Source organism: Triticum urartu, chromosome 1 (assembly GCF_003073215.2).
Source record: "Triticum urartu cultivar G1812 chromosome 1, Tu2.1, whole genome shotgun sequence".
NCBI lineage: Eukaryota > Viridiplantae > Streptophyta > Magnoliopsida > Poales > Poaceae > Triticum > Triticum urartu.
The window spans coordinates 354,044,423-354,060,775 of NC_053022.1; the positions used below are offsets into that span (position 1 = coordinate 354,044,423).

A 16,353-nucleotide genomic window follows, 5' to 3' on the forward strand; every position below is an offset into this window, starting at 1 on the left:
GGTAAGCATATTGAACAAAATCAATGCCCACAACTACTTTGTGTTCTACTCGTGCATAGAAACTACGCATAGACCTAGCTCATGATGCCACTGTTGGGGAACGTAGCATAAATTCAAAATTTTCCTACGTGTCACCAAGATCTATCTATGGAGAAACCAGCAACGAGGGGAGGGAGAGTGCATCTACATACCCTTGTAGATCGCTAAGAGGAAGCGTTCAAGAGAACGGGGTTGATGGAGTCGTACTCGTCGTGATCCAAATCACCAGAGATCCTAGTGCCGAACGGACGGCACCTCCGCGTTCAACACACGTACAGCCCGACGATGTCTCCCACGCCTTGATCCAGCAAGGAGAGAGGGAGAGGTTGAGGAAGACTCCATCCAGCAGCAGCACAACGGCGTGGTGGTGGTGGAGGAGCGTGGCAATCCTGCAGGGCTTCGCCAAGCACCACGGGAGAGGAGAAGGACTTGGGAGAAGGGGAGGGCTGCACCAGAACATTGGTATGGCTGCCCTCCCACCCCCCACATATATATAGGGGCAAGGGAGAGGGGGGAGGCGCAGCCTTGGCCCTTCCTCCAAGGAAGGGTGCGGCTAGGAGGAGTCCCTCCTCCCCAAGGCACCTCGGAGGTGCCTTCCCCCTTTAGGACTCTTCCTATCCCTCATCTCTTGGCGCATGGGCCTCTTGGGGCTGGTGCCCTTGGCCCATATAGGCCAAGGCGCACCCCCTACAACCCATGTGGCCCCCGGGGGCAGGTGGCCCCACCCGGTGGACCCCCGGGACCCTTCCGGTGGTCCCGGTACAATACCGGTGACCCCGAAACTTGTCCGGTGACCAAAACAGGACTTCCCATATATAAATCTTTACCTCCGGACCATTCCGGAACTCCTCGTGACGTCCAAGATCTCATCCGGGACTCCGAACAACATTCGGTAACCACATACAAACTTCCTTTATAACCCTAGCGTCATCGAACCTTAAGTGTGTAGACCCTACGGGTTCGGGAGACATGCAGACATGACCGAGACGTTCTCCGGTCAATAACCAACAGCGGGATCTGGATACCCATGTTGGCTCCCACATGTTCCACGATGATCTCATCGGATGAACCACGATGTCAAGGACTTAATCAATCCTGTATACAATTCCCTTTGTCTATCGGTACGATACTTGCCCGAGATTCGATCGTCGGTATCCCGATACCTTGTTCAATCTCGTTACCGGCAAGTCTCTTTTACTCGTTCCGTAACACATCATCCCGTGATCAACTCCTTGATCACATTGTGCACATTATGATGATGTCCTACCGAGTGGGCCCAGAGATACCTCTCCGTTTACACGGAGTGACAAATCCCAGTCTCGATTCGTGCCAACCCAACAGACACTTTCGGAGATACCCGTAGTGTACCTTTATAGCCACCCAATTACGTTGTGACGTTTGGCACACCCAAAGCACTCCTACGGTATCCGGGAGTTGCACAATCTCATGGTCTAAGGAAATGATACTTGACATTAGAAAAGCTTTAGCATACGAACTACACGATCTTGTGCTATGCTTAGGATTGGGTCTTGTCCATCACATCATTCTCCTAATGATGTGATCCCGTTATCAACGACATCCAATGTCCATGGTCAGGAAACCATAACCATCTATTGATCAACGAGCTAGTCAACTAGAGGCTTACTAGGGACATGGTGTTGTCTATGTATCCACACATGTTTCTGAGTTTCCTATCAATACAATTCTAGCATGGATAATAAACGATTATCATGAACAAGGAAATATAATAATAACTATTTATTATTGCCTCTAGGGCATATTTCCAACACAAATTGCTTGGTGATCTGACACATTCTCCACTGTATGGTGCAACGTGATCCATCTCTAGATATAATCTCTCAAAGTTTTATTCGGTTTCTGGACACAACACTGCAATTCTGTCAACCCTGCCGGCCTTTTGCAAGTGCCTTCAAAGGTCCTAACAAACACTCGAGCAAGTTCCTCCCAACTATATATACTGCCAGGAGCCAACTGATTCAACCACGCTCTGGCAGAGCCCTCCAACATCAAGGGGAGGTGCTTCATGGCCACATCATCATTGCCACCACCAATCTGCACAGCCACTCGGTAATCCTCAAGCCAAGTGTCTGGCTTGGACTCGCTGGCGAACTTGCTGACTCCAGCCGCCAACCTGAAGTTGGGAGGAATCACTGCTGCTCGGATGGCTCTGCTGAAACACTCGGGTCCTGAAACGTGTACCCTGCTTCCAGTCGGATGATCTCTATCGTGGCCTTCTCTATGAGCTCTGTTTCTATCAACCAGACCTTGAACGAGGATTGACCTTGCATCAAAGCCTGGTTCTCTAGGGTCGACTGGAATTCTTCGTTCGCCGTTGTGGGGGCGCCTGTCATCTTGCCGCCGAGGCACGTATGACCCACTCCTCGGAGGAGGTGTGTGCACTCGACGACGGTCGTCGTGGTCGAGTCGATGATCATACTGCTCACGATTCCTATATTGATCTTGCTGGTACCCACGTCCCTCACACCATGGAGGTGATCTCGGGCTATGGGCAGATTGGACAGTATCCGCCACCACAGATCTGCTATGAATCCTATTCCGCGACTGAGATACTGTTGTATTCTGCTCCCCCGCTGCCTGGAGTAAAGCCCAGATCTGCATCAAACCTCGGCCAGCTTCTGACTGGGAAGATTGAATTGACTCTGCTATTCTAGCTGCAGCTATGGGATTCTGGATCGGAGTTCGGTATACCTGAGTCGGAGGTGGAAAAAGTTGTTGTCGACTGGACTCGGGGATCCGCTGCCGAGCACGCTCGTCGAGTGCGCGCTGGAGGTTCTCAAGTCGAGTGCGCTCAGCCAAGTTGACCAGGCGCGCCTCCTCCAAGGTCTGGGCCTCGGGGGTTTCTCCAATGATAGGAGTGTGAAGTGCATCCATATTGCGGCAACGAAGATCTTCCCTCCGCTGTGAAGAGAGGGGTTCAGGGCGGTACTCCTCGTGGGCACGCGACGGATCGCCACCGCCATCGTCACCGCCTTCATGGGTGAAGCCAGGAGGACTGCGTGGTCCATTGACCATCAAGACTTCCGCTGCGGGGTCGCTGCTGTCGCATTCGGACGAAGTCTTGACGGAGCCAGTCGACAGATCGAATAGGCCGTAGAGAGTTTCATCGGGCTCGATTGCCGCGATTTGTGGGGTGGTCGATTGGCGGGCCACCGCGTGCCTCACCCACCGCTGAAGCCGAGACCGACCAGATCGCTGGTGCTGGCGAACAACGGAGAGGGAGGTTGCCGTAGGAGCCGACTGATACGGATTCGACGGTTGCCGAAGAAGGACGCCGCGAACGCATGCACGGAAGTGTGTCGCCCCGCGGACGGGGAGCGCCTCGACGTCGAGTGGAGCCTCGTGGAGCCAAGCGGAGTCGTCGGTGATGAAGAAGAGCGTGCCATGACGGATCTCGCGGCCTTCAGCCAATCCTCCGCCGGAAACCATGATGATGGGAATCGGAAGAATTGCAACTTCTCCAATAAACTGCTAAGACACCTGCCCCAAGGTGGGCGCCAACTGTCGTGGATCTAAGACTGACAGTAGAATGGGGGGTAAGTATGAGGAGGCAAGATCCTAGCTATGGAGTAGTTGTAGACACGAGTTTTACGAGTTCAGGCCCTTCTCGGAGGAAGTAACAGCCCTACGTCTCGGTGCCCTAAGGCGGTCGACTGGATTATATATGTGTGTGTTTACAAAAGATGCGAACCCCTGTCCCAGAGGAGGGAGTGGCTTATATAGAGTGCGCCAGGACCCCTGCTCCCTTCCGTTACACAGGGTTCAATGTACATTAAGAGTGGAGCGTTACTGGTAGCGCTAGCAATTAAGTGCTATAAATGACAATTAAGCCTATAAGTAAATGCTTGACCGTTGTTCATGAAGAGTGGCTTTAGATCTTCTGCTCGTTGAGTGGCTTCTACGATGGTCGAGTGACATTGATTCTTCTGAGTGGAACGTCTCTGGTCGAGTGGATGATGGTACCCTTTGAATGATTCTGGTTTTAGGGTGATGTCCTAGGGGAAGGTGTCTAGGTCAGGCCTATGACCCTACCCTAGGTACATAGCTTCATCAGTCACCGAACCCGTACACTCTGGCAACCCTTGGGGGCAGTCACCGGTACCCATCAAATTGTTTGGGGCGATCTCCAAAACCTAATTGGAGACCCCGACGCTTGCTTGGAGCTTTACACAATAATGATTGAGCTCCGAACACCACCAACCGTCCAGGGCACCCAAGCACCCAAGAGTAACAAGATCAAGGGTACCAAGCACCCAAGAGTAATAAGCTACTCCACTTGTAACTTCCATGAAATCAAGCCGATGCACCAAATGCAATGGCAAGGGCACATGAAGTGCCCAAGTCCTTCTCTCCCAAATCCCACCACAACAACTAATGCTATGGAGGAAAATGAGAGGAAGAACGAAGAAGAGAACACGAAGAACTCCAAGATCTAGATCCAAGGGGTTCCCCTCAAATAGAGGAGAAAGTGATTGGTGGAAATGTAGATCTAGATATCCTCCTCTTTTCCCTAAAGAACTAGCAAAAATCATTGGAGGGATTGAGAGATAGCAAGCTCGAAGAAGGCCAATAATGCGGGAAGAACATGAGCTCAAGAGATAAGGTTCAATGAGGAAGAAGACCCCCTTTTATAGGCACCCCCAATTCCAACCATTATGCACTCAGGTCATGCACAAGCGGTACTACCGCTCGGAGGAGCGGTACTACCGCTTAGCACGGTCAAAACAGCCCGACGACACAACAAACGCGAGTTGTAGTTCTGCCAGAGAGGTAGTACCGCTCAGGGGAGAGGTAGTACCGCTTATAAGAGGTACTACCTCTCGGAGAGGTACTACCGCCTATAAGAGGTGCTATCTCTTATAAGAGGTAATACCGCTCTACTACCGCGAAACCCGACACGAAAAATCGCATCCCCAGAAGCAGTGGTACTACGCGCGACACAAGGCCGCGGTAGTGCCGCTTACAAGTGGTAGTACCGCTCGAGAGAGCTGTACTACCGCTTGAGGCTTTCACGAACACAACAGAGAAAATAGAGGATGCAATAAAGCCTAAACTGCCACAACTTCTACAAATGAACTCCGAATTGAGAAAACTCAAGCTTGTTGGATAGATGACCACGAGAAGCATCCGAAGTGGCAGGGGAGGTATGCCTAAGATATAGAAGAGTGAAACCACCAACAGAGAAGAACTGGCATAACCTCCAACATCTAAAACATCATAGAAAATGCATGTGAACTCAGTTTTCGATGAACTCGAGCTTGTCATGAAGATGACCAAAAGCTCCAAATCCCGCAAGGCGAAAAACCAAACAAGAACAAAGAAAGATGATGCAAGGATGCAATGGTTTTAGCTCTCTACGAACGATACGATCAAGCTACTCGCTTGAGAGCTCCCCCCCCCCCTTGATAGTACGGCAATTGATTCTATAACCCGGTCTCCCAACTACCAGCATGAGACTGATAAAATAGAAAACCTATCAAGGGCAGACCTTTGCCTTGCGCATAATCCACTTGAGCTAGATGATGACGATCTTGGCCTCCTCAAGATGGATCACTTTCCTTCATTGTGTTGGCTCGATGAAGACTAGTTGATTGCTCCCCCATACTCCACTATGGGCGAGCCACTCTTCGACACATCTTCACAAGTCCATTCACACCACAATGGACGACAAGCCTCAAGGATGATCTCTTCGTGATGCTCCACTTGAACTTGCACACCTCAATCTTGATGACGATCACCACTTGATGTCATCCTCCATGGGTTGTATGAGATCATCATCTTGATGAAAACCCACGAAAACATACCTAACCCCACATAGAACTCTCACGTAGACCATGGGTTAGTACACAAAGCATAATCGACAATGCTCACCATACCATGGGATCACTTGATCCCTCTTGGTACTTATTGTGCGCTTTGTATGTTGATCAACTTGATTCACTCTTTGACTTAGTCAAGATCGACATTGTATCATGTCTTCTATATGACCACTCTTTGGATAATTCCTTGAATAGCACCTTGGTCATCTCATAAACTCCTTGAAACCAACACATGGACTTCAAGAAAAGCCTATGGACAAATCCTTCAAATATAACTCAAGGCAACCATTAGTCCATATAGATTGTCATCAATTACCAATACCAAACATGGGGGCACCGCATGTTCTTTCACCCCACAACATCAAGAATGATTCTAGTATGAGACCGATTGCAATAGAAGCACCTGTAAGTAATTTATAATGTTTTCGCTTCAAAATTATTGTGTGAGCCATCATAGTGTTATGTACTAACAGTGCATGAACAACGCTTTCAATCATGATGCGGACCACAAAGAGGGCATGTTTACAAGTTCTACCGCAAGTACCTAACATGCAGGTATTGAGGGAAAGATCTCCTCTGCCATGATACTTTCAAGCTTTGGTGTCTCGCTCATCACATAATTCATCATCTGAACAATGCATCCATGAGCTAGAAGCGAATATTACACAAGAGATAGAAACAAAACAGGCAACTGCCACATTTGCAGAAAATTTGAATGTCCTACTTAGTGCTCAAATGCAGGAAATTGAAGACCTCAAATGGAGACATCAGCTAGAAATAGAAGTTATCAAGATGGACCGGGGGAGAAAATCAAAGGCTTTGAAAAAAGCAACACGAAACGAAGGGAATTCTTAGTCATCTCTTAAAAAAGTCATCGCAGGAGACTGTGTTGCAACCCATCAATAACTGATGGTGCTCTATTGTTCGTCATGATGTCGTCTCAAGTGTCTTATTGAGTTATTTCTAATGCTTGATAATATGTCATTTGGACGCTCATTTTATAATGTGGATCACTTTTGTGAGAGATGTCAAGTCCCATTGTTATTATAATAAAAGTTGTGTTGGCAATGTTAAATTTCAATTTTTCTCTAATTCAAATTCAAATTGGCCTGCAAAATCAACCGTGCACATTCTTGACGCTATAATAAAACCTATGATGATACTGGTGACGAAGATTGTAACCATCCCCACAGTCGTGTCCCCACTTGTAAGCAACCACGTCAGCATCGTCCGGACCCACATGTAAGCAGCCACATCAGCACCATCTGGTCCCACATGTAAGCAGCCACATCAGCAACTTCTAGGCCCATATGTCGACACCCTTGATCGGTCAAAACTGATGTCGAGTTATTACGACGGGACCGTCAGCGATAAAACCCACGGAGGACCCACATGGAAGAAGCTACGTCAGCAGCTGCTGGCCCCACCTATATGAATCTTTGACCGGTCAACCCCCCGGACCGATCGCTGGCGATGATAACCCACAAGTATAGGGGATCACAACAGCTTTCGAGGGTAGAGTATTCAACCCAAATTTATTGATTCGACACAAGGGGAGCCAAAGAATATTCTCAAGTATTAGCAGCTGAGTTGTCAATTCAACCACACCTGGAAACTTAGTATCTGCAACAAAGTGTTTAGTAGGAAAGTAATATGATAGTGGTGGTAGCGGCAACAAAAGTAAAGACAACAAAAGTAATGTTTTTGGTATTTTGTAGTGATTGTAACAGTAGCAGCGGGAAAGTAAATAAGCGAGAACCAGTATATGGAAAACTTGTAGGCACCGGATCAGTGATGGATAATTATGCCGGATGCAGTTCATCATGTAACAGTCATAACATAGGGTGACACAGAACTAGCTCCAATTCGTCAATGTAATGTAGGCATGTATTCCGTATATAGTCATACGTGCTTATGGAAAAGAACTTGCACGACATCTTTTGTCCTACCCTCCCATGGCAGCGGGGTCCTATTGGAAACTTAGGGATATTAAGGCCTCCTTTTAATAAAGAATCGGAACAAAGCATTAGCACATAGTGAATACATGAACTCCTCAAACTATGGTCATCACCGGGAGTGGTCCCGATTATTGTCACTTCGGGGTTGTCGGATCATAACACATAGTAGGTGACTATAGACTTGCAAGATAGGATCTAGAACTCACATATATTCATGCAAACATAATAGGTTCATATCTGAAATCATGGCACTCGGGCCCTAGTGACAAGCATTAAGCATAGCAAAGTCATAGCAACATCAATCTCAGAACATAATGGATACTAGGGATCAAACTCTAACAAAACTAACTCAATTACATGATAAATCTCATCCAACCCATCACCGTCCAGTAAGCCTACGATGGAATTACTCACGCACGGCGGTGAGCATCATGAAATTGGTGATGGACGATGGTTGATGATGACGACGGCGACGAATCCCCCTCTCTGCAGCCCCGAACGGACTCCAGATCAGCCCTCCCGAGAGGTTTTAGGGCTTGGCGGCGGCTCCGTATCGTAAAACACGATGATTTCTTCTCTTTGATTTTTTTCTCATCAAAACTCAATATATGGAGGTGGAGTTGGAGTCGGAGACGCAACAGGGGGCCCACGAGGTAGGGGGCGCGCCCTAGGGGGGTCGCGCCCCCCACCCTCGTGAGAAGGGTGTGGGCCCCCTGGTCTTCATATTTGGCGAGGATTTTTTATTATTTTTTCTAAGACCTCCCGTGGAGTTTCAGGTCATTCCGAGAATATTTGTTTTCTGCACATAAAACAACACCATGGTAATTCTACTGAAAACAGCGTCAGTCCGGGTTAGTTCCATTCAAATCATACAAGTTAGAGTCCAAAACAAGGGCAAAAGTGTTTGGAAAAGTAGATACGACGGAGACGTATCAGGCGACAGTTTGGGCTATCGTAGGTGACATTCTGGGCCGTCAACGAAAACGTCAAATGGTGACATTATTTGGCTCGTCACCTGAAATGCGATCTTGCGTGATGAAAAAAGTGGTACCATCAAAATTTTATTTTCCATGACGATGCTTCGGTGATGGTGGGGGTGACGGCCGTAAAACTTCACGGGGGTATTTTCCATGACGAAAAAGGGTTATATGCGACTCAAGTGAAATGTTGCAAAATAGAGCAACTTCTGTAGTGTAAGATCTCCATCTCGATGTTTCGCGTAATAATTGGGACCTTGGTCTCCGTCGGGTGTTGTCTCCCAAAAAATTGGAAGACTAGCAGCGGCTTGCTGCTATCTTCCCAACGCTCTCGGAGTCGGCTGACTGATGGTTTGGCCACACTTGTCGTCTAGTTGCTTTATGGTCAAGTCTCTTTATAACCAATTTTACTCCAAAGTGGTATAATGTGTCGTACTACAATAAGACATCGAATAAAGAGTCGATGAAGTTGGAATACGAAGAAGCATGCCATGAATTTGCAACGGGACTCTGCAGGAAGACAAAGATAACTGGACAAACATAAAACCAACAGAAAGAAGCTGAACAAACAGTGAAAGGAAGAACACATATGACATGAAAGAGAAGACTAGTACAAGGTGACATTGGAGCACATGCAAGAGGAAGAAGAAGGTAAACAATAATAATGTACGGAAACACGATTAAAAAGAAGATCCATTTGAAGAATAAAGAAGGAATTAAACAGGACGACAATATAGGAGAATGTACAAGAACATAAATGTAGATGCCACTCTTCAGAAACGTAGTAGAAAACAAAAAAATCGCCCTACGATCAACCAGAAACACTATGAGGATGCATTAACGTTGGATTGGATCGTTATAGACTCCGAGTTGCAGTGGAATAATATGAGTCGGTGTATATCGTACTTGGAGTCCCTCGAACTATATATGAATGATCCAGTGAACCGCCCACAGACAGTCCCTCAAACGGAAGACTGAAAAGCACGACTTCTCTATGAGTTGCAAGCATGCGGTCTTCACGATTCGGCTGCGCTTCGCTGTCCAGAGTTAATCTTCGCTGGAGAATTAGAGGGACGCGACTAGAACTACACTGGGCTTCTAATTATGAGGATTAGAGGATCTTGGTCTAGCACTAATTGATCAACTAGGACCAACTAGAACTAGAACTAGATAAAGGAGGCTCCAAACTTGTGTGTTGAAAAAGTGCCAAAGCCACTAGTATATATAGGTTGGAGGGAGAGGAGCGGGCGCCACACAAGGGGGGAAAGGACTCCCCCCTTGCGCCGACCAAGAGGAGGGGAATCCCTCCCCAATTCGGCCTCCACTCCCTCCCCTCCATGGGAGAGGGGGTGCCACACCTATTGGGTCCTTGTGGCCCAATTCCACTTCCACCACTTGACCTTTTAAGGCCCATTGATATTAAATTAAATGTAAAAGTCTCCTGACAATTACTAGAGCCTTTTATTATTAATTTAACATCACCGAAGACATTTTCCACATATATATTATTTATCAGAAATACCTCATATTGCCCGATAAACTCCAAGACCCTTCCGGTGACTCCGGAACGCTTCCGGTTCCTTTCGAGACTATTCTGAATATTAGTGAAAATATTTCACAAATATATTCTCATTATTCCCGTCCTACTAACATTCAGATCGTGATTACCTTAAGCTTGTGACCCTGTAGGTTCGGTAAAACATAGACATGAACAAAACTCCCTTCGTTCAATGATAGCGGACCATGGACGTCCATGTCGATCCCTATGAATACACGAATGACATTCGAGTGAACCTTTGGTTATCATGTGCTATTCACTTTGCTTCGTGATACTTTGCAAAACCCGAGGTGAGATATGTCGACATTCTCTTGAGTCATACACATGATCACTATAGCGGTTTTGTTCTTATTTCTCATTGACGTGTTCCGGCTCCTCGTGACATAGTCACCTGTGTCTGGCCAGACGATGATGGATCCCGTCACACCGAGAGGGCCCTAAAAATATCTCTCCATCGTCGGAGGAGCAAATTCCAGTCTCGGCCTATCTAGTCCCTTATCAATCTTTCCGATGAATCTGTAAGTTGTCGGTATGATCACCGTGTTACAGATGACGTTTGAGAAACCCAAAATCCCATCGTACGTTAAGAAGTGACTACAATACTCTCACGGTCTATGGAACTAAATCACACGTTAACACCCCGTGTTATAACAATTGACTTCTGACGATATTATCTCAAAGTATAACAAACAAGTTTGAGTCGATTCAATATAATTGTTCTTCTAACGTCATACTTTGAAATGTTGTTCTGAGACTATCGTTATACTTAATGATATCTCTAGATCCGAAAAACCTTATCACAAACAACACTTGAGGTAGTTTTAGAGACGAGACTAGGAATTTTATTTTACCATTTATCATCCCACATGTGCATATGAGTTTTTTCACTCAATCGCGTATTCAGGATCATAACGATTATAGAATAGAATATAAACTCTTAATTATAAACAGAGAAATGTAATAATACAATATTATTGCCTCTAGGACATATTCCAACAGAACGGTTGGATGAAGTATTAGCACAAGGATATTTTGTCATATTGACAAGATTCCTAGTTTTCATCTTTTTTCATGTAATTTCAGACAAAATAAATTTTTGTATCATGACGCGCATCAACGATCGTAGACGACTGTGCAAGTGCATGCCCCTTCGAATTTTCGTGGTCAACTAATTCTTGCCCTTAGGTTGTGGGTATGAGACCCTTGCAATGTGAAAAAAGTCTTTTTAAAAAAACTCATCGATATGCCATTGACTACATTGTGACTGGCAGTTTGCAAAAAACATCCTCTACGCATTATTAACTCAAGCACGAGCCCTTCGTCAATTCAAGATGTTATGCCGACTCGGTCTTTCAAAATTGCTTATAAGGGTAGGATATAGATGCGTGTGTGAGTTCATAAGGGTAATACTCGTGGGTGTGAGTGACTTCGATTGTACTGTGTTAAAAAAACTCAAACGCGAGGGGTCCAAGGTATGCTGACATGGCAGTTACGTGACCGGTGATCCATTTTGATCTTATTTGATTAAATAAACGAGTTCATATCCAAATCTGATCACTTCGAAAGTATGGCCGATGATCTGTTTACTAGTGTCTCTAGAACTTTCTAGTACCTGAGAAAGAAAGGAGTTTCTAGCCGCCTTCATCGTCTCCTGCGGTGACCACTGAAAGATCGGAAATCGTCGGCTCGTTGAAAGATCTCTTAAAAATGAATGGTACGTAACTGTTTCCAACCTCCCTGCACATCACTGCATTTTGCAAATCGTTGCTTGCACATCGACAGCATATGGAACTTGAGTGGGAAGGAACGTGAACGTGCGACCATGGATGAATCACAAAAGCTCCCAACACTTGCAGAGATCAGATAAGCATGTGTCCACATCTGCAGCCTGGCTAGAATGGCTTCTGCAGCAGCGCGGTGAGGTAGACGAGCTCGTCCTTGGCGCCAATGCCGGTCTTGTCGGCGACGGCCCACTTGATGGTCTTGTAGCCCAGCCTCCGCAGCATGGCGGCGTACACGCCGTCGAGGTCGCCCTTCCGGCACCAGAGGTGGTCCACCCAGAGCAGCCCGCCCGGCCGCAGCACCCGGTCCGCGTCGTACCACAGGAACTCCAGCGCCGGCTCCGGGATCCACCGGTTCACCGCGTGGCCCGCCCGCACCAGGTCCATCGTCCCGTCCCCCACGGGGAACCGCTGCTGCAGCGGCGCGTGCAACGGCACCACCCCGCGCGCCGCCGCGGCCTCCGAGTAGGGCGCGCCCAGGTCCATGGTCGTCGTCAGCACCGTCGCGTTCGCCGCCCGCTTCAGCCGCGCCGCCAGCGTCCCCGTGCCGCCGCCAACGTCCAGCCCCAGCCGAATGGGCCCCGCGCGGCTCATCGACGCCAGACGCAGCAGCTGCGGCACCGTCAGGTCCAGAGGCCCCAGCGCCCGGAGGAACTTGCCGGCCTCCGTCCGCGCCACGTCGAACCCGAGCGACGCCGGCAGGCAAGAGAAGGACCTGCATTTCTTCGCGTCCGTCGGCCAGCGCACGGCGGAGTCGGGGAGCGGCGCGAAGGGGTCGGTGGGGAGCTGGACGGATCCGGCGTCGGGGGTCGGGGAGAAGCAGCGGCGCCTGGGGAGCGGGTGGCAGCCGCGGAGGATGAGAGGCTCGGCGAGGGTGTGGACGTCGTCGGGGCAGGCGGCGAAGGGGACGTAGGACATGAAGCGGTGGAGGAGGTCGGGGTGCGCGGAGCAGGCGGAGGCGACGGGGGCGAGGCGGGAGTAGAGGACGAGCTCGGGGGGCGGGGGAGGGGTGGCGGACCGGAGGTGGGAGACGGTGGCGCGGATGGCGCTGAGCTGCTGGAGCACCTGCTGCTGCTCGAAGTCGGAGCCGGATTGGAGCGCCGGCGTGGTGGGGGAGGCGCGGATGGAGAGGTGGTAGAGGGAGAGCAGGTTGGTGGCCACCATGGAGAGCAGGAACACCACGTTGAGGTTCAGACCGCACGGCCAGCCTGCACCCGCGGAGGCGGAGCCCACCGCCGTCTTCCTCATCTCCGGCCGATCCGATCCCCTTTCCCCTCTTTCCCGTGCCTTCACTCCGCGAGAGCGAGTGGCAGAGTGGTGCCGGTGTGTGTGAGTGCGTGAGAGGAGATTTGTGTCGGTGCTGTGCTGTCGGATGTGGACTGCAGCGCGGAGACTTTTGTTGACCGCTGTCTTTGCTAACCGTCCGTCGCTTTGTTTGCTCTTCAGGTCCTCAAGAAATATCATCTCTAACAGATCCTGTAAACTGGGTCATCTGATAAAATTAACTGTTAATTTACGGGATGAGTTCATTTTTTCGTCCGGAGCAGACCTCGTAAAACAGTCGTTTCCTAAAATTTGTCGTGGGATCCTATAAAGTCTAGGCCATTTTCTCTATATCTGCGTTATTTTTCTTTTTTTACACGAACCTCTAAAACAAGAAAGGGTTAGCGAGAAGGAACTTTCACGTCCCACCACGGTCTTCCGGCCGCTGCCTGCGAGCTGCCGCACGCCGCCGCACGCGACCTGCTACTATGCGCCGCCACCCGCAACCTGCTACTGTTGCCGGCTGCTGCTGGCCGTGGCCGTGAGCTGACGCTGGTCATCGCGGCGAGGTCATTGTTGTTGCCCGAGAGCGAGCGCATGGCAACAAGCGAGGAGGAGTGCACTAGTCGCGGCTTCTCAGCGTCTCGTCCGTAGTTGGCGCCCAAGCAGCTGCCGAGTGTTGGGGAACGTAGTAAAAAACAAGAAAAATCGCTCCTCCACCTAAGATCAATATGAAGATGCATAACAGGTTGTGATCACAATCATTACGATCCTCGAGTTGCAGCGGAAGAAGAACGTGGCCGTGTAGATCATACTTGGAGTGCCTCGAACCGCCGATAAACGATCCCGCGAACCGCCCACGAACAATCCCTCGAACTGAAAACCGAAAGCACGACCTCTTTCCTTGGTTGCAAGCGTACAGCCTTCACGATCCGGCAACGCTTCGCCGCCCAGAGCTAATCATCGCCAGAGAATTAAAGGAAGAAGATTTAAACCACACTAGACTTCTAATTATGAGGATTAGAGAAACTAGACCAAGCTCTAATTAGTCAATTAGGACCAACTAGAACTAGGGCTAGATGAACTAGTGAAGGCCTCCCCTTCCCTTGTGTCGGCCAAGGGGGGGAAGGAGGAGTCGAGGAGTCCTCCCCCCCTAGGATTCGGCCTCCCTCAAGGGGGAAGGGGGTGCCTCCCCTATTGGGCCTTGGTGGCCCAATTCTTCCTCCTCCACTTGGCCTTTTTAGGCCCGTTGATATTAAATTAAATATAAAAGCTCTTTAACTATTACTAGAGCATATTATATGTAATTTAACATCATCGAAAACATTTTCCACCTACATATTAATTACTGGTAATACTTGATAAACTCTGAAACCCTTCCGGTGTTCCCGAAATGCTCCCAGATCCTTTTGGAACTATTCTGAATATTAATGAGACAATTTCATAAATATATTCTGATCACTCCCGTCCTACTAACACTCAGCAGATCGTGATTGCCTTAAGCTTGTGACCCGTAGGTTCGGTAACTCATAGACATGAGCGAAACCCCTTCGTTCAATGACCGGCACCGGGACCGTGGACGTCCATATCGATCCCTATGAACACACGAATGATATTCGAGTGAACATTTGGTTATCATGTGATACTCCCTTTGCTCCGCGATATTTCACAAAGCCCGAGATGTATAGGTATCCTCCTGAGTCATCAAATGCTCACAATATTGTTATCCTCGTTACTGGTTTTGTTCTTCTTTCTCGGTGTTGTGTTCCGACATCCCCGTGATGTAGTCAGTTGTTTCTGGCCAGACGATGATAGATATCGTCACACCGAGAGGGCCCTAAGAATATCTCTCCATCATCGGAGGAGCAAATCCCACTCTCGAGCTATCTAGTCCCTTATCAATCTTTCCGATGAGATTGTAAGTTTTCGTTATGGTCACCGTGTTGCAGGTGACGTTTGAGCAACCCCAAAGTCCACCGTGCGGTAAGAAGTTACTATGATACCTGGTCTAAAAAGCAAAATCACAAGTTAATACTCGGTGATATTATAATTGAATATGGACGATATTAAAGTGACTTTACAATTGAATACGGACGATATTAACTCAATTCATAACAGACAATTCTAGGTTGATTCAATATGATCGTTCTTCCAACGTCATAATCTCAATGTTGTTTTAGAATTAGTTACAATTAACGATATCCTAAGATCTGGAAAACCTGATCACCAACAACACTTGAGCTAGTTCTAATGGCAAGACTAGGAAGTTTTTATTTTACCATTTATCATTCCACACGTTGATACGTCCAATTTGGATCTTGTTTTTCTACTATTATTTATTATGTTTTGGGTCAATATTTCACTTTATGATGCTATTCTAATGCCTTTTATGTCTTATTTTGCAAGTTTCACATGAATAGGAAGATTGTCGACAGTTGGAATTTTGGACCTGAAAAGGCTACAGTAGAGATAGATATTCTCCACGGCTCCAAATGATCTGAAAATTTATGAAGAATCATTTTAGAATATATAAAAAATATTGGCTGAAGAAATATCAGGAGGGGGCCCACCAGAGAGCCATGAGCTCAGGGGCGTCCCCAAGGGCGCGCCTTATGAGCTCGTTGGCCCACCAGCAGGCCTCTGGTGCCCATCTCCTGCTATATGAGGCTATTTGCTCTAGAAAAAAAAGACTTCGATATGAAGCGCCGCCGTCTCGAAGCGAAACATGAGCAAAAGCACTTTTGCTCCCCACGGAGCGATTCCGCCAAAAAACTTCCCTCCGGGATGGGGAAATCGTATCCATTGACATCACCAACGATTCTCTTATTGTGGAAGGATCAATCTTCATCAACATATTCACCAGCACCAGCCCCCGCGCGATAGGATTGCAATGTTGGAAGACGAATACACGATGCAAGA

The 16,353-nt window shown here is 48.2% G+C and overlaps 1 protein-coding gene across 1 annotated transcript; it reads right to left on the reverse strand.

Moving 5' to 3' along the window:
- Window positions 1–12,061: 12,061 nt before the first annotated feature.
- LOC125533413 (probable methyltransferase At1g29790) lies at window positions 12,062–13,543 on the reverse strand. Its single transcript, XM_048696976.1, has one exon. The coding sequence runs from the start codon at window positions 13,417–13,419 to the stop codon at window positions 12,283–12,285; it is 1,137 nt and encodes a 378-aa protein (XP_048552933.1). The 5' UTR covers window positions 13,420–13,543; the 3' UTR covers window positions 12,062–12,282.
- Window positions 13,544–16,353: the final 2,810 nt, after the last annotated feature.